General features: G+C 40.1%; 2 protein-coding genes across 2 annotated transcripts in view; one reads left to right on the top strand and one right to left on the bottom strand.

The window, feature by feature from the left end:
• Nucleotides 1–989: 989 nt before the first annotated feature.
• LOC117373539 (pleckstrin homology domain-containing family N member 1) lies at nucleotides 990–6843 on the top strand. Its single transcript, XM_033969594.2, has 11 exons — nucleotides 990–1270; nucleotides 3148–3265; nucleotides 3567–3713; nucleotides 3798–3884; nucleotides 4459–4540; nucleotides 4615–4751; nucleotides 4834–4980; nucleotides 5380–5466; nucleotides 5628–5703; nucleotides 6289–6365; nucleotides 6663–6843. Exons 1-11 carry the CDS (start codon nucleotides 1176–1178, stop codon nucleotides 6789–6791), a joined length of 1182 nt encoding a protein of 393 aa, XP_033825485.2. The 5' UTR covers nucleotides 990–1175; the 3' UTR covers nucleotides 6792–6843.
• Nucleotides 6844–6958: 115 nt separating this feature from the next.
• The window catches only part of arhgef19 (Rho guanine nucleotide exchange factor (GEF) 19), a 20494-nt gene continuing 3061 nt past the window's right edge, over nucleotides 6959–24391 (bottom strand). Inside the window, exons 2-16 of the mRNA XM_033969591.2 lie at nucleotides 13595–14276; nucleotides 12893–13363; nucleotides 12618–12744; nucleotides 12454–12539; nucleotides 12134–12375; nucleotides 11626–11786; nucleotides 11390–11542; nucleotides 10512–10641; nucleotides 10346–10420; nucleotides 10189–10278; nucleotides 9458–9621; nucleotides 8410–8568; nucleotides 8258–8334; nucleotides 8082–8186; nucleotides 6959–7865 (exon numbers count right to left, since the gene is read on the bottom strand). Of these exons, the coding sequence (XP_033825482.1) occupies nucleotides 7714–7865; nucleotides 8082–8186; nucleotides 8258–8334; nucleotides 8410–8568; nucleotides 9458–9621; nucleotides 10189–10278; nucleotides 10346–10420; nucleotides 10512–10641; nucleotides 11390–11542; nucleotides 11626–11786; nucleotides 12134–12375; nucleotides 12454–12539; nucleotides 12618–12744; nucleotides 12893–13363; nucleotides 13595–14255 (2853 nt within the window). The 5' untranslated portion in view covers nucleotides 14256–14276 and the 3' untranslated portion in view covers nucleotides 6959–7713. The remainder of the gene's footprint in view (nucleotides 7866–8081; nucleotides 8187–8257; nucleotides 8335–8409; nucleotides 8569–9457; nucleotides 9622–10188; nucleotides 10279–10345; nucleotides 10421–10511; nucleotides 10642–11389; nucleotides 11543–11625; nucleotides 11787–12133; nucleotides 12376–12453; nucleotides 12540–12617; nucleotides 12745–12892; nucleotides 13364–13594; nucleotides 14277–24391) is intronic.

Below are 24391 nucleotides of genomic sequence, written 5' to 3'. Positions count from 1 at the left end.
AGGCACAAGGATTATTCTTTATTGTTAAATATTGCTACATAATATCTATATGTGGAATACATCTTGAATGACTGACTTGAATGACTTGAATCACAACCTGTCTCTTTTCCATGGAGCATAGGTGTGGGAAAGACAGTTTGTCAGAATGACCAACTTTACAGCTTATGACTTATTACTGTGAGTTTTAATTATACACAAGTTTCTTGTACTGTGTTGCAAATTCTGAAAATTATTTGTAATAAATGTCAGTTTCTATAGCTAAATATATTTATAATAGTAGTACCATAGAAATGTATAGTACATTTAAAGAAGTACTATGTAACTTTTCTGGTAGAGGGTCAGCCACCAGTACATCTCCATGACTTATCTATTATGTATTTTTATTGAGAAGTTACTTTGAAAGATATGCATTCTTACTGTGAGCAGGGACACCTATCCACAGATCTGACCTGTAACATGGACCTGGTCATCTGCTTGTGCTGACCTTCTACCAGAAAAGTGACATAATGCACCTTTAGTATAGCTAAACTGAATTATTATTAATTTTTTTCCCCAATTTCCACTCCTTTTTAAACTGCTCTAATAGTCTCAATACTTTTTTATTGCCAGTGATACCTACGTTTTGCCACTGTTCTTGAGCTCACCAACCCTCCTCCCTGTAATGTAATCCAGACCACAGAACATTACAGAACGCTGCACTGTTGTGGTGTGTTGTTGCTGATACTTCTCCATTTCCTAACTCCTCATTCAGCCTTTCATATTCCATATAGACAAACACACTGGTTTCCTAATAGGATGTTTACCCATCCTCAACCTGGACACGGCTTCAAAACACACCTTGGACACGAAGACTCCTCGTGCACTCTTTCACCATCCATTCTCAAACCAGCATCTCTAGAATAACCGCATAACTGTGAGTATAAGCAACCAGGAAGGAAGGAAGAACTGCAGTGCAACATCTTTATCACCTAAAACATCTTGCATTTGAGGTTTTTGGAACGACAGACCATGGTTGTGAAAAGGGGGAACTGGAGATTAACAGCACCCCTCCTTCATCCTCTTTTTCAAGGGCCAGTGTCGGTGTTATCCTGGTTTTAGAGTATTCTCAGAGTGGGGTGTGCTCTGGGGCAGATGGTAGTAGTCAGTGTGCAGACAGGAGGAGCTCTGGAACCGTCATGGGGTGCTGCAGTGTGACCCAGAGGCACAGCGGAGTGGATGAGGTGGGACCAGACGAGATTGAGCTGCTGGAGCTACCTGTGGACAACCTGGGGTGAGCCAAAGTACATGTGCACTCAGTCGAGGCACTATAGAAGAATGACGACTATAATTATCTTCATTAGAACTGGCCGCACGTAAAGTAAATGTACAGTACTATTAATAATCAGTAGGAATTTTAATATTGTAATTAACATTTTTATGGATTTTCAACTACCAATTTCATAATATGAAATACAAATTTACCTAATCACTGTAAAAGGTATATGTAAAGTTATTGTATTTTGAACATTCATTTTTGCTGTGCAAAAGTAAAAAGATGGCTTCTGTTGAAACAGATCTTACCTAACTACCTGCATTATCATATGAAATACAAATTAACCAAATTCCTTTAAAATGTATGCGATGTAACAAATTGGAAATTCAGGTTTATTGTGTTGACAAAATTTTTAAGCTTTAAGCTTTGAAGATATGTAAAAAAAAAAAAAAAAAAAAAAAAAAAAAAAAAAAAAAAAAAAAAAATATATATATATATATATATATATATATATATATATATATATATATATATATATATATATATATATATATATATATATATATATATATATATATATATATATATATATATATATATATATATATATATATATATATATATATATATATATATATCCATATTTTCATCCATATTTTAAAAGTTTTAAAATATGGATTTACATTTAGTAGTGTCTGTTAAAGATGCCTGGTACAAAAAGTATTAAAATTAAAATAAGAAGGATTAGGTCACTTTAGGAAAAGACCATAGAAAATTGTATTTTATATTGGCCATCATGCACACCTATGTAGTTATGAGTATTGAGTATCACTCCCCTATCACCTACTTATAACCAATATAGATAAAGAATATCTGTAAAGAACTTATATGTTTGATTTTTTTTTTTTTTAAGAGGAAGCAATAGCTGACTGAACCACAGTGTGTGGGTTGGTTGAGCTGGTATTTTATTTCTCATGTGCTCAAACAAAATAGTCCAAACTGGACTATCTTCTGTTCCTCTTTGAACACGTTTTTCTTTGAAGGAAGGAGTTTTGAAGGAAATGAAACTAGTATCCATATGATTTGTTCTTATTATGTGCAGTTGGTTGAATAGTCTTCTATTTACTCAGAGTGAAGTGGGGTGCAGTGATGCTGCACTGAAGTGATTAGGAGATTAGAATAAGACAGTGGCAGAGTCTGTTTGGTCTGAGGCTAATCACTTCTGTGCCCGCCAAATATTACTGCTCACATCACAAAGGATGGATCTGAATTACATAGCTAATCAAGGGGGAAGGGCCAATACCTCACTTAGGAAAGACACTGAGAGCATTTAATCAAGTTATAGTGGGGTTCAATGTTGAATTACAAAGTTATTGAGTGTAGCAAAATATGATATTTATGACATAAAAAGGCTGTTACATGCAAGACGCAAACCCTTACTCTTATCAAGACCTACATGTGTGCACCAGTAAGTAAAACCAATGTGAAACATGCGTGTGCCACATGTGTCTGTGTGTCCAATAGAGACAGCAGTAATATTCCTGTAATCAGATTAAGTCTGGCTACTCCGAGCCCCTCCAGACCGGCCGCTCCTCTCAACCACTGACAGCTCCCGCTGATTCTCATTTATTCACTGCAACCACTTCACTTTGTGCCTGTTTGTCCCCTACTTTTAGATGCTCTTTAAACATTTACATGACACACAAGCCAGTGTCTCCTTTGTCTTTTTGGAAGCTGATTCATGTACTACAGGTCCCAAGCTTATCATGTAAAGCTATTTGGGTTAAATGTCATTATCTCCTGTATCATTCTGGGCACTTTTGCTAGCAGTCACTTAAGTTCAGTTTAAACAGGTACCACTGCTTTTGTGATGTGATCTGTGTGTGTTGTTTCAGAGTGTGGAGTTTAGGGGACAGCCGCCTCCAGCTGAAGTCCAGCAGAGATGAGCCCCCTGTGTCCCCTCCTACCCGGCCCCCACCCCGATATCCTTCTGTCCCACAGCTGCCACAGGAGGTATGACCCCTCATGACACTGAGTCTGTTATTATTGTACCATGGTACACACTGGAGAACTTCCTTAAATAAGGGACTTTATTTTGGTTTTGATGATTCACAATTTACAGGAAATAAACATGACTCAGTATTTCAGGATTGAGTGAACTGTAGGTGTCATGGGCAAGTTTTCCTTATGTTAAATGTGTTCTGCATGTATTGTTTTTCCTGCTACTTATTGTCTGGAATGGAGTTAAACCAGAGTCAGTCTCTGGAGTCAATCTCATTAAGACACATGTTCCAGTTTTCATTACCACCTCCAGGAGGTGCTGTGGGGCCTCAGCAGAGAGGAGCTGCACCACAGGATCCTCTTCGGTCAACCAATCGGTGGCTGGGAGGGCCAGCCTGCACACCAGTATGGAGACATCCTCCACTCCTCGCTGCTGTCTCTGTACAACAAATACACTCAGGTACACAGCTCACAAATAAAGATACATGTGAAGTTTGAGCTTGCACAAAAACAAGAGTGACATGGACATCATATTTTCCCGCAGGAAGCCTCAGAGTGCTGTGTGGTTCTGTTTTCTTACCACCTGCTGCTGCTGTCAGTGGACCACTCAACACATGACTTTGTTTACCAGGTACTGTGCATGTTTAACTGCGGAATTACATTGTGACACTCAGAATACAAGGAGTTTACTGTTTTACCAACTCATACAGTTTAGTTCACATGTGTCAAACTCAAGGCCCACGGGCCAAATGTGGCCCTCCACATCATTTTATGTGGCCCTCGACAGGGTAAATTAAAAGGTATGATAGTCTTAAAATCTAAATTTATCAGGAGATACGCAGTTACACAGCCATATTTTTAAATCTAGGCAAATGCATATGCAATATTTGTAACTTGAATAAGTAATAAATACAGAAACATTAATTAACAAGTTTAAAAATGAGTTAGGTTTATTTTACATTTGGCCCTTCGAGAGCAGCCATTTTGGTGATGTGGCCTTCAGTGAAAATGTGTTTGACACCCCTGGTTTAGATACATTAGTACAAATGTACAGTAATATGATTGCAATGGGTAGTGTATTGTACTTACACATCCATTGGAGTAATGTGGTTGAAGTGTGGTACTGCAATGTATATAACTTCTCCTTAATAGTGCATGTTGTAAATATATAATATATTAAAATACTTTCTCTTCCTCGTGGCCAGGGCATCCTTCCTGTGTCAGGCATGTCTTTCACCCCTGTGTGCCAGGACTCCTCTCTACCTCCTCACACGTTTGAGCTCAGCTGTAAGTATCTTTGTATTTTCTCCACATGTGTGAAGTAAATCCCTGAAAGTCCAGTATTTTGTCTGTCTGTACAGGCCCTGTTGTAGAACCCAAAGTGTTTGTCTGTGCCACTGCTGCAGAACTGCACACATGGAAACAGCTGATTGAGGAGAGAAGGCACAAGTCACTAACACTGTCCCCAAGCCCTGCCCACTGCGTACTCTCATATCTGGTAACTAGAATCAACTCTGGTGCAATTGACATTTTTTCCCAACATAGATAAACAGGAAATATTTGCTGTATTTTTGCTGTAGTTACCTTGTGATGAGCAGTGGAAGAGGGAAGAAGTGAAAAAGTACCTTCTCCATGCTCCAGTCTGGCAGTGGGAGGGCCCCCCCATCCAGCACATGGGACAGCCCACGTACCTCTCTGTAGTCCACATCTTTAACTCACATAGACAGGTGACTGCAGTGCTCAAGAAAGTATTGCCATAGATTCAAGCACATTTCAGGTGGTGATGTTGATAGTAATGCACTGGTTCTCAAACTATGGTACGAGTGACCCCTCTTTAATTCAAATGTATGGCAATGTAATCCCTGTTTTGTTTTGGGTTAGTTCTTGTTTAGAATATATCAATTGTCTAGTCCTAGTTTAGACCTAGTTTATACCTAAAATAGTCCTGTTTTAGACCTGGTTTAAATCTGGTGGTACTCAGAAAGCCAAATACACACAAGCAGTTGTCCAAAAAGTACCGTACTCATAACTGTATACTAAGTCTGTGTCAGTAAAATCATAGTATCAAAATATATGTATAAAAACTCAAGACTTACTCTGGTTGACTAGTGTATTTTTTCCATAAGGGTCTTCAGGAAAGTCTCATGGTCCTATTTCCTCAAGAAGTGCTTCTGCTCTCACTGGACAACCAGAGGACGTCCCTTCGATACGAGGTGAGTGAAGATCTTCTCCTGGGGTCATGTATATTCTACACTTACTCCTATACTGCTACAATAAACAAGTTCAGCTTGGTGTCTAACTAATTTATATGAGATCTGCTTTGTAAATGACTGGATCACCCTTCATGCACTCATTATGTTCATGTTTGTGACAGGGGCGACTGGCCCGACGCAGCATCAGAGCAGTGGAGCGCTCTGCCCAGCCCGGGCGATTACAATTTGAACTCACAGGTATACACCATCAATTTCACATTTTTTAGTCAAAAATTAAACAGTTTAAGTAATATTTAACTTTATTTGTAAATATTTAGTATTATTGTATTTATTTAAAAGCCTTCAGTCACCATATTTCAATCTTTATTTGGTTGATAATTTAAAAATCAATGTACTGGAAAAGACTGTTTGACCTGTTGACTAATCAAAAAATGTATCACAGTCTTCTCAACTACTAAATCACTAGTTGCAGCCCTACAATCATATCTCTAACACTGCCATGACGCTGAGCTATATTGTACTTATTTACTGAGGCCCATAAAGATAAAGGACTTTATAGCTTTTTACTGTCTTGAGACTATTTAATTTCTGTGTTTATTACTTTTTGCATACATATCAACTATTACTATAGAGAATCAGGATCTCACACTTGAAATGGGCCCAGGGAATGAGCTGCATCCTGAATATGAGCAGTTTTGTAAGTGTCTAGAAAGATGGAAAAATGGGAAAAAATGAAAGCATTTTGGGCAATTTAGGTTGATTTTAAAATAGGAGCATTAGTCATTGGTCATATGGTATTCTCTATGCACTGTTGCGTTTCAGGTGAACTTGTGGAACCCCTGCAGGTGTCCTGTACCTGTCTGCAGGACTATCAGACCTGGATGTTCCACCTTCAGCAGGTACACGTATACATTTGTAAAAACAATGCACAGATTGCGGTAGTTAAAAGGGGGAAGCTAAGTCCACTCTTGATAACCTCTCCATACTCCTATATCTACTGGCGGACATTCCTCCTTTACTCAAGCATTCAATTAGCTTTGCTAAAGTATGTATTTGAACACACTTGGCAGGACAGTGTGTTGTGGAGCTTCCATAAATACTGTACTTGATGCTGGAAGAGAGATCAAACACAGTATCATTAAAATGTAAAAACAGACTAGATGTGTGACCTGAATAGAACTTTGTGTGATTGACAGCCTGACAGAAGCAGCTACATCAGCATAAAGCCTGCTCCTCCACCAATTAAACCCAAGCAACACCGGAGCCGCACTGAGTCCCAGGAACCAATCATATCAGAGCACTGCCACCTGAACGGGCACAGTTGAGCCAGTCACTGTTCACTGACTCTATATTTATGTGTAGATAGTGTGCATATATAAGTTTTGTTGTTGCAAAATAAAATTCTTAAAAAGGACGTGTTAACTGAGTATGAGACACATTTGATGATGCACACAAAACTATGAATAAAAATACAATTGAAAGTCTGAATTATTGGCATAGAAAAGTTTTTATTTCAGTGGTTAGACATTTACAGTAGTGTTGTGTTTGGTGAATAAACCTCCAGTGCGTGCATCTCTTGATAATGATAATATTAAAAAAAAAATATGCATAAAACAGTCTTTATCCAATAAGAAATAAAAACATTTGAAATATAAATTATATAAGTAAATTAATCTACTCTTTATACATAGTCTCATCTACAGTGAAGGACATTTACAGGAAATTCTCCAGAGAGACACCAGCTACAGTAAAAAATACAAGCACTTCAAGGGACAGACGAGTTTAGAGTGTTCAGGTCCACTGTTGTTTGTGATACCAAAAGAAGTGAGCCGCCTGCCCTCAGATGCACAGGGTATGTGTATGTCATGTTTTGAACAGTGACATGTACCTGGCCAAATATGCACTGACCACACTAATGTCTTCCTTAAATAGTTACAATTCATTTGGATTGGAAGGGTTTGATTACAATGGTTTTGTTCCCCACCAGTGTGCATTAAGACTTGGCTACTATAGCCATTAAATGTGCATGTTGTGTTTACTTGAGGATACTGCTGATAAATACCTTTATAAAAGGTTAAAAGTTTTAAATAACTCCATTGTGGCCCCAAAAAATGTCCAGTGAATAAGACGGTCATCCAGTAGTTTCTCACCTAATCCTAATTATACTCTTCTGTAATCAGCTGTAGTGCTGGGACAGGCCTGGAATACACACGAGTTTTGTCCAAGTGAGAACTGCTGTGGCACAGGTCAGTCTCCCACCAGTTTCTCCGTCACACACTTGATTCGGATGTTTTCTCTGAGGTTGCGAAGTCGTGCACTGCGACTGGTGATTTCTTCTACGTAGGTTTTGGGGAACCAGCCCCGCTCCCCATCTGAAAGCCGAATGCCCTCCACCCAGCCTGCAAGAAGATAAGACAGGCCAAAGGATTGGGTCATTTAAATATACAATATTCTATCACACTCCAGATTACAGCTCACACACCTCTCAACATAAACTGGGCAATGTTCATTAAATGTTAGCTACATTAATTATATGATTTTATTAAATAAAGCATTTCTATTTTCTCCCACAAGATAAAGTCATGCACACCCAGAATATAGCACTGTTACTGTACCATCACTTGTAATGGTCTTAGCGTGAAGTATGTCGGCCTTTTCCAGTGTTAGTTCGTCATGTTCCTGGGCCTGATAGCTCTTGATGCACTGGACCTGAGAGATGTCTGAAACCACACACATTGATGAATGTCATAAATATATAATAAATAATATCTTTTACATTGTCCACACTGACCGTCGTCCATGGCCTGCTCGATATCCTCCAGAGGATCTGAGGGGAACATTGCGGTGATCCAGCGCTGCTTCCCGCTCCTGAGTACACATTGCGGTTAGACTGAGCACACTCTGAACATATATGTGTGTGCATGGAGATAGTGGGCTCCTCACTCAGTGTGGGCTTTGAGCAGGATCTGATGTTTGAGCTGCTGGCCCTCACACAGTTGCAGGTGGAAGATGAACCCAGAGACGCCCTGCAGCTTCAGGCTCAAGTCCTTCACCTTCAGCTCTCCGATCTTAGCGTGCACAAACACCATGAACTTCCATGGGCTGTAACAAAACACCAGCATTATGCAAGGCAAAGGCATACCATTTTTACTACACTTATAACAAGAGCTCCATTTTACTATTAAACTATGTAACTGATAAACTGTACATATTGTTGGTGGTTCAGTTGTAATGTTAATAATGTCAAACAGTTAAATGATGCAGACTCAGAGTGGCCTGGTATGTGAGCAGCCCATGTCAGAACACGTCAGAATCATTCTGTGGTCCTGTGTAAAAATGTTTAGTCATCAAACTGTCACATTTTGTGCTCAAAACAGTGTTTGTCCAGAAAGCTGCTGTTTAGACCTCTGCATTATTATGTTTTCAGACAATGGCTGGTGACAGAGCTTCTTGTTCAGTTTATCAGCCTTCATTTGGCAAGTGTAGCACATGCCATCTCATAAAAACATGCACACAGGATAATACTGAAAACCAAGCCAGCTGTATGCTACATTAAATATATTAATAGAGAAATAAAAATAGAGAAATAGAAGGCACTAGTGTTTAAGACACATGCTTTTCATATCTATTTGCCTGGCAAGTTCAGAATGATATCTCTGTATTTTGAAGATCCCAGGAAATAAATCTAAAATATAGATTTATTTCCTGGGTAAAATATGTCTGACTGTAGGGTTCACTTTTTTCACATATCGATTGGTCATTATTTTCAAATTAATTTGATTTTGTCTTATTAAAAACAAATAAGATGGTTTTCAATATGAATTTCCTGAAAATAAACAATACTGACAATTGAATGATTCTTCCTCCAAAGTCTGAACTCTGCTCCAAATCACTTCTCAATTAAAAAGACCCAAGCTGATTATAGATGATTAGAAATTACTATCTGACTCTGAAGTGAATGAAACACCACAGAGGATGTATATATGCTCACTCCTTGCGGCGAGACAGCAGCAGGCAGTCGTTGAACAGATGCAGGTACACTGGTTTTGTGGGCAGTTTTAGTTTGGACCCAGAGATGGTCATCATCTGAGTGTCCACCTCCAGCAGCTCCCCGTGTTTGACCAGCCACCGAGACTGGGAGATCAGAGGAAAGATCTGAAAGACAACAACGTACAGCTGCGTTAAAGCAAGGATAGGCAGATATATTTTATCTCAAATTTCATAAACATGACCTGACATTTTTGTTCTCAAGACGAGCCTCACATTATTCTATTATTTAGGGTTGCCAGCTCCAATGCCTAAATCCTGTTGGTTTGAACTTAAAAGGGTCCTGCAGCCAGTCATTAATTAGTGCTAACTAGCTTCTGCAGCTCAGTGAAGGAATTCTGGAGGCTCTGAGTTTTCACATGAGACATGGCTTGTCCACACAGATAATGAAAAATACTTGTATATGTCCTCTATATGCAGGCCAAAGCACTGGTGCCCAAGCTAGGTTACAAACCTACTTTTATTCATTGTGAAAGTCACCTTAACAATGACTGTGAGATCAATTTAGCTGAGAGATTATTATGAGTAATTTTGTGTGAATCAAATGGTAAAAGAAATGTAATAACTTGTCTGAGCCAGAAGTTGACACATTTCTGGCAGATCACATTAAGAGAGTATGCTTCCATTAGTTTAGACATCGCATCTGTCAACACAAGTCCTAGTCAGAGCAGTCACCTTGCCCTCAAAGTGGATCTTCTTGTTGAGGTGGATGAGCTCCTCCATCCTCTTCATGGACTGAACACTGGAGTTACATTCTTTGATGATCTGGGTAGACACACACAATTATTTTGGCCCACAAAGGCTTGTGTAGTGGCTGTTTTGAGATAATGACCTTTTTCAGCTCATTGAATGCTTTTGTGGCCGTGTCCTCGTCACGTGAGCCTGGAGCTGTCCTCTTTAAAATGTTCTAAAATAGACAAATGTTACAGTGTATAGACATCCATGTTTTAACTTGTCTCATTGTAAATTAGGTTGATAGTTTGTGTTTGATAGCATACCTCCACTAGCATTTTGAGCCGCGTGATCCTCTGGAAGGGCAGGATAAGGAAGGAGGTGAGGGGTAGTCTTTGGCAGATGGGGTCCTCCTCCAGTCGGGACAGAATATTGGGGAAGCGGGGGTTCTCCTGTCTGTGGCATAAATAGGCAGATAGAATGGGATGGTTTGGGTTTTAAGTCAGAAATCCAGTGTTGTATCGCAGCACAGATGTGAGGCTGAGAAATGCTAGGGATTACTCAGGGAAAGGCAGAGCAGGTTGAGTCATGTCCACAGTAACACCTGAGCTGGCTCTGGGAGACAGGGACACAGCACAAAGCCAAGAGCTCTACACATCACTGGAATGAAAAGATACCCAGTGTGTCATTTACATGGGTCTGGTATTACACTATGTGTTATCTGTTCTTGCTTATAGTGTTTTAGTTTTGTAATACAGAGGGTTAAATCAGTTCATATAAAATGGATTAGTGAATGTAGTGTCTGTGGTCAATGCCAACATTAAAAAGGTTTTCCAGGAAGGCTGAACAATTTTGGGAAGAAATACTTTTTTTTTCTGGTAAGCAGTGCAATATTGTCATATATACAATTTATATAATTATATTCAGGATTCTGTTAAGAGTACCTGTTCAACGGCCGTTCATTCCCGTGAGACTGAAATATGAACTTTCTCAACATGTTTATAAAAGTAAAGAGGGTCAACGGGTTTTATGCTTAATAAGAAGGGATAATTTATTTTGCCATTTGCCAACTATGACCTGTGGAACTGCATTTTCAGTTTAAATGGCAACTTACCTTACAGCCTTAATTTCAAACTCCACTAAACTAAGATACAATGACATAATAAATAGACAACGATCTACTGTTCTCCCCCGTCCCACTCACAGTAGGCGCTGGTAGGTCTGCTCCTGATAGGCCTGGTTGGTCACATAGGGCAGATACACCCTCCTCAAAGCAGCACAGTGGTTCAGAACAATATCACACACATCGAAGCGCAGAATGTCCTCCTCAAGCCGCTGCTCCAGGTCCTGCAGAAACCTACAGCCAAATACAGACAGGAGTTAGAGACTAGAGAGGAGACCAGGGGATACAGATGTTGGAGTATCAGAGTGGTCCATCACCTCTCACTGACGTCTTTGACTTCAGGCAGTTTGGAGAAGAGCCACTGCTTGTCCTGGGCGCCCAGACACTCTGCTAGGTCCTGGGACAGCATGAAGTGATCCACAGCAATGGTCAGGCTGCGGATATACGAGGCCTCAGAGGACACCAGCTCAAACTTGGCCTGAGAACAAAACACTGTGTTAGATTAACACAGACTGTCCAGGGGGTATGCTCTTTTACAGTCTATTCCAGAAAAGGAAGAGTGATATATTCACTTGAGTAATAATTAACAAGCACAAGGCAATAAGGAAATTACTAATCCCACACCTACAGATGGAGAATGTTTTTCTCCCTGTGTTATATTTATATTAAAAAATGCAGGACAAAGTGTCCCACTATGGACCTCAATTGTAAGGAAAAAATAAGTTATGACTATGCAGGGGATGGAAAATTCCACAACATCAATATTTGCTCTCATATTCCCATAAATCTTTGGTGGCACAGCCATTTCCCTATGAGGTCAATCACCTCTTGCAGTTTTCTCTCTTCATTGCTGAAGTTGTCCAACTGTCCACTGGAGCGTACATCAGGGATGTCCTGCCACAAAGCGAAGGCTGATCCCCTTGAGGAGCGGAAGGAACTTGAGGGGGACAAATTGGAGGGGGAGGGTGTCCCATCTGAGCTCTCCTCCTCGGTGCCAGGCTCCTTTCCCTGCTGCCTCTGGATCTCTCTGTTGATGGCCACATCACTGTACTCCTGGTACAGAATGGCTTTGGCAGAGGATAAGACACACTTAGTAACAGTACATTTAAATGTGCCAAAGCCAAGGACATGTGAGTGGCACTTACAGTTGGGAAGAAAGCGTGACAGGCGATTGGAGCTGCTGACAGCAGGAAGTGCACACATGTCTTCTTCTATGGATTTTTTCCTCATTCTGAAAAGGCATGAACATTTACAGTTTGTGAGGGCTAATAATGTTTTTACACACACTGTTCTTGTTCTTAATGTTTACCCCAGTTTGGTGCTCCATCGTTGCAGTCCATTCTCACAGATGGACTGAGGTGGAGTTGAGCCTACAGGACTGTGGGGGGCACTGTCACTGGAGCATCCTGAGCTACGATGACGAGAGCTCAACTTAACTAAAAAAGGGAAACATAACAGATGTCTACATGTAAATTGGCACATGTTAGAATAACAAAAATAATTTACTATGAAGTTCTAGGAGAAATACTCAAAGACTCAAAGAATAAATGAGTACTAGAGTAGAATATGAGCATGTTGACTCACGCTCCATGTTGGGGCTGAGGCTGGAGCACTGTCTATCTCTAGAGGAGACTCTGGCTGACAGAGACTTGCCCAGCTTCAGGGTGAAGGAGTTCTTCCTCTGGGACAACTGCAGTCGTGATATGAGCTCTGAGGCAGAGAAACGCCGCCGTTCCTCTCCTCTGCGGGACAGAGAGCTTCCCCCAGTGGCTATAGATAGCTCTACACCATTCTCCTCTGGGAGGCCAGGGATGGGGTCCTCTGTGATGTGGAGTGGCTCCTCTGGCAGGTGGAAGATGTCGTCTTGGCTAAGGCTGGGTAGATCTGTGCCACTGTCGCAGGACAAGGGGCTGAGGGTTTCCAGAGAGGACAGGCTCAGGTCCTCCTCCAGGAATGAGGCCAGTGGGCCGGGAAACAGGAAGTCAGGGTCCAGGAGGGGGCTGTTCATACACTCATCTGTGGGGCTCTCTGGGGAGTACACCTGCATTTTCCTCCCTACAAGCACACAGTCATTCAACAGAGAATAATACCTGCATAGTGTATGTTCTTTATATGCTTGTTATTATGAACTGAGCTAATTGTTCAGACTATGAGGCAATAACCCAATGTGTAGACATGTACACATTGGTAGACGTGTACATGCAAAAGAGAGAAAAAAAAAGAACATATCTGCTGTGGACAAGTGTACTTATACTTTACATACAAAAGTACTACACAGAGACTTACGCATGGACTTCTCCTTTAGTGATCCCTGTGATGCTCTCCTCACTGGGGTACTGGGCTCTGGACCCTCAGGGGAGGAGGGGCTTGGAGAGTCCCACAAGTGTGAGCTTGAGTAGAGGGAGGACAGGGGTAAAGACAGAGGCAGGCTGAGGGCGGCATGGAGAGGCCGACACACAGTGGAAACCGCCCGGGGTGGGTCTGTGTGCTCTGGGACAGAAGACAGTTGAGGGACAGTTGAGGGCTCCTCCTCCTCACACAGAGGCTCAGGGGGTGTGTCGGAGGGGCCAATACAGGGGAGCTCCTCTGTGTCAGTATGAGAGGGAAGCACAATATGTTCAGAGTAAGTTCTGTTGTGTCCGTTCCGCCGCTCCTTGAGCCCGTTCACCGAGTGTTTGAACCCGTTCAGAGTCCTGGGGGGGCTCAGTCCACTCACTTTGGGCATAAGTGTCGGCTCTAGCTCGATAAATGCCAGTGTTTCCTGTTGGCACACAGCCACATGTTTGTGATGGCATGAGTGGAGCAGTGGTCTGTTCTCCTGCTCCTCACTCGGGCTTTGGGGGTCTCCTGAACCAGGGATCCACATCCTGGGACTGTCTCTGCAGCCAAAGGCCTGAAGGTGAGGCTGGAAGTCAGGGAGGGGAGAGAGTCCATACCCCGGAAGCATGACGCCAAGGGACCATGGAAACTGAGGGACAAGAGTAAAGAAAATAAAAAATAAAAAAAATAACATATAGCAAATATATAAATATATGTCTGTATGTGCAACCTGAATATTTATTACATACCACGAAATATAAAATACTAGCTTTCCACAATGTAAACAATGTCATTCTGTTCATCATCATAAACACTCATAAATATGTCAAAAATATTCTTGTGATAAATAATATGTATGTATGTCCTGTCTAGCCCTAGTTAGTAGCACCAGTACTTTATATAGAAAATTATTCATGTGCCAGAGGAATACACTGCTTATAATACTGCTTGTGCTACTCCCAAACAAGGAAACATGGAGGCACCCATTAACAGTGCACATGTAAACTTTACACAAAGCCCCTTTTCAAAAACCACTGAGGCATTTTTATTGTACAATTTTATAGAGGAACCAAACCTTGAAGAAAGCCATGTCCCTGAAAGAAAAGTAGTAAGTTCGTCTAAAGTTTCTAATGCAGCACTTATCCTGCAATCAAATATGGCTGACTGAGCACAACTCCCAACCTGGCTCTGTGTCACCGAGGGATTCCATCAGCGCGACCGACTGTTACACACCAGCACCAAGCATATTTTAGTATCTACCCATGTCTATTGCTAAACTGGATAGGTAAACTACAACACATTTCCACATTGCCAGTGTAGGCTCAAAAAGTTAAATGTTCCATTCACTGCACCCAAATGCCAAATCACTGCAATAATATAATACCTTGAGGTGGCAAAGCTGAGAAATTAGTTAATTGGGTCATGCAGGTTGGACAACAAAATCAGGTAAATCAGATGGCGGGCTTGTTATTGGAGGTAGGGCAAAACACAGTACCTGGAGGACATACCTGTGCAATTAAATTAAATTATTTAGCACATTTAAAATACAAGTTAAGCTGCCTAAAGTGTTTCACACAAAAGTCAAGTCAGGCATGCAGAAAATATGACACACAGGCAAAGAACAATAAAACAATAAAACACCAAGATATCCTATGTAGCTAGAATTAAATGCCAGGGAGAAGAGATGGCTGAAGAATATTTTGCACAAAATATTTTTGCACAGGCAAGATGTGCTCTTGTCTCTTAGTTTTTGTCAGCATTCTGTAAGTGCTGCAGGGACCCCTGTTCCAGCCCTAAATACAAACAATTATAATAATCCAGATGCAACATTACAAATGTGTGGATTGCTTTTTCAAAATCTGCCAGTGAATGGTAAGGATTTACTTTAGCGAGGCGTCTCAAGTGAAAGAAGCTGGACTTTATGACAGAGCTTATGTTCTTGGCCAGTTTGAACATAGCATCCACAATAAACCCAAGATTCCTCGCTACAGGGCAACAATAAAAGGAGGACCAATCCCAAGCAGTTGGTTAATTTAGCCAAACACAACAATATCAGTTTTATTTTGATTTAAGTTCAGGAGGTCTGTACTCAGCCAAGTCTGCACATCCCTGAGAGAGTCCTGCAGAGCTTTGATTGTGATTTGGCTACAGTCCCAGAATTGAACCTTGGACCCTCTTGCTATGAGGTGAGAGTCTAAACCACTGTGCCACTTTGACTCTATAGATAAAAAGGATTGTAGAGAGATATTATACAGGATGTAGCGGTGGTCCGGCCAGCACAAAGACAGCTCCTTCTGGTGCAGTGTGTCTTCCTGCTCTAATGAAAGAGCACAGCATACACACCCCTCTATTTAACATCTCTCATAGAAGAGACTGGATACCACAACACACACAAACTGAAATATACCACAGTCAGGACAGAAGGAAAAGGTAAGGGGGGTACCACTCTCACCTTTAACCCACCACTGTCCCATCTATCAGGAGCAGTCAGGATTGGCCAGCTTGTATGGTTGAATATTGACAGTAAGCCGGGCTCATAAAGTAGTGCTGCAGACGGTTGTTTGAACAGCACTCCTGCTTCCTGAACAGGTAATCCTTAACTGGCCTTTAAACACCAGCTCACAGCAAACAGTAACACGCGGCACATTCAAAGAAGAGCTTCAACTAACTTGAACTAACGGAGTAGTACAGTACAGACAAAGCCAGGGTGTTGTTACTGAAAGGTCTGCAGCACCTGAAACGTTTTAAAGAAAGCCCTATATCTGAAATCATTACTATAATTATAATAACTTAACAGCCTATAAATTCACTTAATACTATGGCTGGGCAATTAATTGAATTTTAGTTTCAGTCCTTGCAAATCCTCACTGATCACTTTGTTTTTTAAATTGACTTTTCTGCAGCCAATCCTCTGTCAGCAGTGTCACATCAATGAGTTAAAATAAAACATGATTAATTTTTGAGCCAAATTGCTTAGCCGAGAGCCCTACTTCATATCTTGTTATAACATGTTTAATTTCAGTTTAAAGTAGATTTGAAATAAGGGTGAGATTGGTTTATGTGTGTTTGCAAATTAGCACAATAGCACAAAAAGACACATTTTTTATTGTGAAAGTTGAGCACATTTCTTAATCCAGAATTCACTAATTGAGTACAATACCAGCTCGGTGTGACCTAATGCAAGAGCACAGTGCACCTTGTTTTCGCACAAAGTCTCACGTGGTGGAGGTGTTAAATGTTAACATTTTATCTCTTTATCTGTTTGCTTAAAAGCACATGTACAGTGGTTGTCATGGTTATGCAGTAATGATCCCCTTTGATGGTGATTCATTTCAGAGCTATATGACTGAGGCACTGTAAACCTTTATGGCACACATACATTAGGCAGAGTGTAGTACACCTGTCTTGAGTATAATCACACTATAATAAAAGTGGAGTGAGCGCGGCGTTGAGCCTTGTTTTGATTCACTGTTTGTCCTGGGAATCTGTGAGAGGAAATCAGATTTTGGTGTTTATTTAGGGCACATGTACAGTGCTGTGAATATGAGGCCACTGAAAAGCCCCACCTGCTCCCGGGGCGGAGGAGGCAGGCGCGCGTTGCTATCAGTGAGCCCCAGACACAAATGGCTACCTGTTTGTGCACGGGACAAAGGCCGCTTTATGAGGACGAGGACACCTGAGACGCTGTGGGAACGGCAGAACAGAGCCACTGAGCTGGACAGACACAGTGCAGCTTGGATTCAGAACCGCTCCTTCTAATCCCACTTTAGATGTAGCGCTTTACCTCCTCTTTGGGCTCTTTCACTCCAGATTAAACCAGCATTATTCTTAACTTTACTTTGGATTGATTCGTATAACAGGCATATAATGAACAATGCAATTTATAATCTCTATCATCATAAATCACTCTCTTTGTGGAAAATCAGATAAATCACAGATTACTTAAAGTGAGAATAAGCCACATTTATCTGAATTTGAAAGCCTGCCGGGTCACGTGCGGCGCATTCCTCGCACTGATACAATTATATCACAGCGTTTAAAATTCGATTGCCAGAGGTGTAATTTCCCCGGTCGCAGCAGGCTGTTATTTGTGACAGTTATGGACTTTGCTGCCAGTGTTGCCCTGTAATTTCACTAGGCTTCTGTAAGACGCCGTGTCTGCGTACAGCCGCTAATGAAAAGAACGCTGGCATACCTTTAATGCCAGCAGCCACACGAAGAGCGCTCAGAAAGAGGGACGATCATCTGCGATCTTTCTAGAGTAATACCAGAACCAGGGAGTAGCACAGAAAGGAGATTTGCAGACATAATGGAGGTCACTCTGATACTTGTTCACTACAGCTGAGAAACAAATAAGAGCAATCTAATAAGAGACTTCTTTGGAGTTTGAAAACTACAGTTCAAATATCAGCTACATGTAAGTTAAACAAAACATGGATATGTTTACATGCACACAGCAGGAAGGAGATTTTTTTTTTTTTAAACCAGGTGTTTCTGATTATCACATTTCTATTGTGCATGAAACACACAAACAAACTAGAGATTATTCACGTTATCAGCTTTTTGCTGGCCATGTAAATGTACCCACTGTCACTGTTGAGTGCATAGCAAAATACTGGTTTTAGTTTTGGTTAATTTAGCACAGAACATTTAGGTCAGCGTCAGAACTATTAGCAGAACTGGATAGAGTAGGTAGAGTACCCATAAATTATAAGTACTGTTAGTAAAATTAAAGTGTCTGATGTTCTCATGTAATGAGAACTTTGAAACTATTTCATAGGACAACAGAGCTTTTGTTATTTACAGACTTATAACAGGAAGAGTAACTAACCTTACTTTAAAGGAACTGCATGTAAGAGTTTGATTACGTTTAATAAACATGACCTACCTGTGTCCCCAGATATAAGATAAACACATGGAAATCAAAAACAGCTCTTACTGATAATGACTGTAATGTTAATTTATTCTAAATTACAAAACCATTGAGCATAGTGGTCAAGTTGTTTATCTTATAATTTGGCATTTTGGTTCCCAAACTTTTCTGTCTTGCATATACCCAAAGTGTTGTCTCACACTCTTGAGTACTATTCTATTTTCTTGTTTTAATGGTATTCATAAATGTTACTAAAACATTTGCATTCACATACTACTCAATTCCATCTTTCTTTTGAATCAAAAATAATGACATTTGTTTGGGAAAACACTGTTCAAGATAATACAAGTGCCTTTGATTTTAATTGATTTTACTGTGTGGTTTTATTTGTCTTTCTAGCCACATAACTTACACTGCTCAAGTTCAGTTCAATTGTAGTGATGTGGTGATAGAGGAAGTCATGATAAGCAATTATCACCTTTATGTTTATTTCACTAGCAGAAGGGAGCCAGATGGGATCAGTCACCCAGGCACATCCAGGTGTATCAACACTATCCTTCTATCATTTTATTTTATTTTGTTTATTCTGTCTAACCACTAATGAGTAGAAGGGTAAGTCAAAGTACCTACATAAATCAATCAGTGGGGAATCAGCCTCAGGGTACTGAAGCCTTTATGCAATACTATGTCATAATATTTTACACAGCACATGTGACAGGCCTTATTATTAGTGCTCCCAGACAAGCTTTTTGTATCAAGATTCACAAATGTAAAAATGTGCTTCAAGTCAGTGTACTGAACCAAAGTAAGCGGGCACTACAGCACTAGTCTTAAATTAGTATTACCATCACAATAAACCAGAATATAAACTCATAAATATCACATGGAGGACAGGGACCATTGTAAATCTAGACACAGTTAGCTGTTTTAGCTATTAATAATAAATATGAACAATAATAAAAAAATAAAAAAATAAAATAAAATCAGTATGTTGTCATTTAAAAGGAAAATTCTACCACAGAGGGTTTTTTTTGCTTAAATTTAGAATATCTTTAGAAATATGTCAAAGAAACAGCTGACTGGAACTTTCTTTGTAACTGAGAGCCTTAAGTGGCCTTATCACATTTGCAATCATTGATTATTTGTGCTTAACTTATAGATGTGAGTATAAAATTTGATCTTGTCTCTCTATGAAGTTATATTTTGAAAGCTTCCTGAGCAGAGGTGTTTGCTCAGACAGGCTGGAGTGTCCTCACAGTGTGGTGTGAGCAGATTGTGTGTGCCTGTGACTCTCACTCAGCCTGGGTCACATTGGACCACTAATTACCAGCACTGGACCAAAGACTGCAGCTTTGTCCAGCCAGACACGACATGACATCACACCACGTAACTTCAGGGAAATCCTAATTCTGGAGACCACCCACAAGCCTAGAGACTTTCACTACACACACATTTATATAAACTGTTTATCACAAAAACATTTTTTTTTTCATGTACAAATCATTGAGCTCAGTGCCAGTCTTAGTGTAGTGAGTTTCACAGTTTCACAGTTTTTTGAATGCCTCTCCCCACTTGCAATCCCCTTTGTCCTGTCCAATCAAGCCTATGGGGCAAAATTAGTTTTTAAAGTAAAACACTTAACCACCAATGTGTTAAGAAGGTAGATTTTGACCTTATTCTGCCCGCCTGCTTTTGCTCTCATTGAGGTAGATTTTGTTGTTAAGCGGAAATCCCATTTGTTTGAGTAGAAAATCTGAGTAAGTCTTGGTGAAAATATGATATAAATTTTGATCAAAATTTGTGTAAAATATTTTATGTTCTTGTGCACCAACAAGTCAACACTGTACCAATTCTCTGGGGGTTTTAAAACGGCTCTGTAGTTCATGTAGAACTTATTTGCTGTCAAGATCAGCAGCCTCAGGGAAAATAATACAACCCGAATGATAATGTCGAAGCCCATGGCAACTTCCGTGATAAGGTGAATAATAAATAATTAGACTATAGTGACAGTATTACCAGATCTATACTCATACAAGAGAAGAGATATTTGTTTAAAATATCTTAATGAATCAATAATAATTTTGAAAGAATACTGTAAATTAAACTGAACCGCTGTGACCAAGTCTCAAAAAAGAACAAACATGTTACATAGAGCTGAAATGTATTTTCTTGTTCTAAAATTGTATGATTGATTATAACTGATCACATTTTAACAGATATGTTCAGCCACTATAAGTTATGACCTGGTATGGGAACAGCATTGCTCTCCTATGTTACCTGCGTGTCATGTCAGTGGCTCTGCTCAAGGCCAAAACAGCAACATGGTGTGAAGTGTGATGGAAAGCTACACAACCATCATAAGTTTTCATTATATAATCACAAACAAATCAGTGCAGTGGTTAAGAAAGCTTTTGTTTTCACATAAACTTGCAAGATCTTGTAAAAATAACTCAGTGTTACTTCTGAAAAAGCAAGCCAACAAAACATCATCTTCTGCATTCTTAGTTAAACAAGCATTTGTGCCAAATGTTTGTTTTGTCAGTAAGATAAACCTAAAATATTACACTTGAACTTTCCAATTTAAGACCACTAGTATTTAAAAAAACAAGAGCATTTCACCTTCTCAAATTGCTTACATAGAGGTTGAGAGGTTGATAGTATTAACAAATGCTCTCAGTTTCTTTCAATCATCTCAAGACAACACACTGAATTGATAGGTAAAAAATGATGACAGTGCAGCTTAAGCAAATGTTGACTGACACATGTGGAATGCCAGGGCCCTGTCTCTATGGTATGTTAATGGACTTCATTTAACTCTCTCTCAAAACAAACTGAGCCAGAGAGGAATTCCTGCAGCAGAGTGACACACTAATCAGTATTCCGTGATGAGATGCCTGGACGTGGCACACGGCTGACTGGATCCAGGTCAGGGACTGTGAGTATTTAATCCTGCTCAGACTCCGCCCACACAAACAGGTGAGTGGCCCAGGGGCTACGGCGGAGGCGGGCCCACACTCATGTTTACACACAACCTGGTCCTCCTTTTCTATCCACTGACCCTCCACCAGCCCAGAGTGTCAAATGATGTAGTGATCTAAACATAATATTAAAGTAATACACTGATGGAGGTGACTTGTGAGCTATTTCTGTAGAGGACACATATGCCCTGCGACAGAATTACAAGTGTGGTGGTCTGACTATGGGTACAGCTGCGCCCTCTATGACACCCACCAACTGCACAACCACATTAACACATTCAGTGGCCAGGTAGAAAACACAAGTATGCATGCAAGGCAGGACTGAACCACAAACTGAGCTAATAAAATGTAATAATAATAATTTTGCTTAAACAAGACATATGCTCTGAATATTTTGAATAACTACACCAATGGGTGGGAATATGGGATATGTGACGATAACTGTAACGATATACCAGTACTCATTGCCACAAACGTAAAAACAATACTGAATTACTCAGACATCCTTGAATCAATAAAAATGTAACTCTTAATAATGCAACACTGCTATAACTTTATTAACGTGATAAAAGTCAATTTTACACAATATGTACCATTTAAATAGTATTTCATATATTACCTTTTGATATGAAATTACAGACATGAGTTTCTTAACAATAACAAATACAACAGTGTACAAAGATATATGCTACAAATATTGTACAGAATGCACCGTACTTTTCCACAGCATTTTAACTATGCTTTCCTGTTTGAATGTACTTGGACAAAAGGAATGTGACCTTTGGTATATGGGAAAAAACCCTTTAAAACTAAACTGGAATACCCCAAAAACAAGCCATGCTGTCCAATCCTACAACAACATGCCAATATATAAATACAATTATATTATGTATTTACTATTGTGTTATCAGCCAGTCCTCAGCACAGGACATCAGGATTTTGTGTGCTAATGTGGATCAAATGGGCAGGATGTAGTGAGGCCTTCAAAGAGCTGTGGGATTCCCGCACACTCAAATGAACAAACAACAATCCCTCATTTAAAAGCCTGCAAAAATGGCGACCATCTCACACGTAAACACAAACTTTTTGGCCCTTTAACCTCACCTCCCCCCCGTGCTCCTGCACCAAAACAACTGCAACCGGACAGCAACGTATACAGGCATCTACCAACACAACACACAAAGAAGCTATTGACAACTGAATGGAAATAACCTGATCTAATGGTGTACTTTGCCATAAGCTGTTCAGGCCATAGATCCAACATGCCTCAAATCCCCAAATCTCATAATCAGCACCTTCTCCGAGAGTTAGCTGTGTACTCAGAAAACCAGAGATGATCCTGGGGGTTGTGAGGTTATTGACACAATCCAACAGCTCAGCCTAATTCTCCAGCAATTACACACAAACTCACTCTTTGTCACTGAAATGGGTTAAGGAGCAGTGGTGCTTAAGGAAAAAGAGAGCATTTTGTTGTCAAAGGGAGGAATGAATGTATTTAAGGATTGTAGTAAAATAAGATGGAATCCTAGTCAAACATCTATGTGAAGATGATGAATTATTAAATATGAATTCAAACACTACAGGATTACAATAATATTTTGTGTGTAGTTTTTATGATCAGTTCTTCTTCAAGACCAGCTGAATTACCTGACAAATCAAACTCAATTTTGTCTTGCCTTACAATCTGGATAACATCTGGGGACTTTGTACTTTGCTCTTCTCTATTAACCATAAACTAAATATTATTAAATCTTCGGCGTAGTAACCTGCTTTTTCTAATCTGCACGTCTCGAGGGTGTTATGCTTGGCCTTTGTTTCTGAAATCACATGAAGCATTTTTACCATACAAAATGTCAGTCACCACTCTCTGATACCTGAACTCTCTAAAATCTGACCTACATTAGTCTCTTGTTTGAATTTGCTGCAGCATTAAATCTCTTGTAAGTTATTTTCTGGCTCCACTTTTTTTTAGCAAATTGACGCTCAATGCCTGTCCGTTTTAGCATTTGCCTTTATTATCCGGACAGGTATAGACAAGCCATCCGTCCATCCAGAGCTTGTTGTGAAACGTGATAGGCCAAAAGAGGTGCACACTTTACGAGCTGACTACACGGCAGGTCTCCAAAAACAAATCAGCTTTGGGCCACAGCTAAAGCTATAAAGTATTCACAAGCTCCCAGTGAAAGCAGTGCTGTTGTCAGGGGAGAAGCATCTGAGGAGCTGTGTTAAAGAGCCTGCTGCTTCTGTACTGTTGCTGTACATGGAGGAGGAACACCTGGTTTGTGGGAGCTCTGAGACTCAGAATCATATAATCTCGCATGAGTGCAAACGTGAAAGTCACACCAGTCGGACCAGGCGCAGGGAGTGGAGGGCCTCAGTATTAGACAGGTGTGCAGTCAGGCACCCATGGCCCCTGGCTACAAGTACTTCACGCCCGCTTTACCGCTTTAACCTTCAAATACTCCATAACATGCAAACTAATAAAATCTGTACTATTTTAACCATCAAACTTCACTTCTCTTGTTTATTTAATGGTGCACATTGTTCTGTCTTCCAGGAACAAAGAGAACAAGAGCTGTGTTTTAGGACCAACTCTTTTCTTTTTTTTTTTTTTTTACAGCAGTGGTGAAACGAGGTTAAATTGGTTAATCATTTAGTTAACCAAACTACTTCAAGTGCAAACTGTCCCGTCTTTGTTATGGCACTCTGAAAGTTGAAATACAACAAACTGTGATAATAGTGTTTTTTTAGTTATAATATTTACAGTATAGTCATAGTTGTAGTAGTTATAGAAGAACTTATAAGTAAAACATTCTGCCTTGAGCAGGGGTAGAGTTTTCTTTTATACGTAGCCAAATGCGTAGCCCCAGCTGGTGTATTTTGAAATTTGCATCAGTACTATATTTTCTGTGT

Source organism: Periophthalmus magnuspinnatus, chromosome 7, assembly GCF_009829125.3.
Source record: "Periophthalmus magnuspinnatus isolate fPerMag1 chromosome 7, fPerMag1.2.pri, whole genome shotgun sequence".
NCBI classification, from domain to species: domain Eukaryota; kingdom Metazoa; phylum Chordata; class Actinopteri; order Gobiiformes; family Gobiidae; genus Periophthalmus; species Periophthalmus magnuspinnatus.
This window is presented reverse-complemented; position numbering and strand designations above follow the sequence as displayed.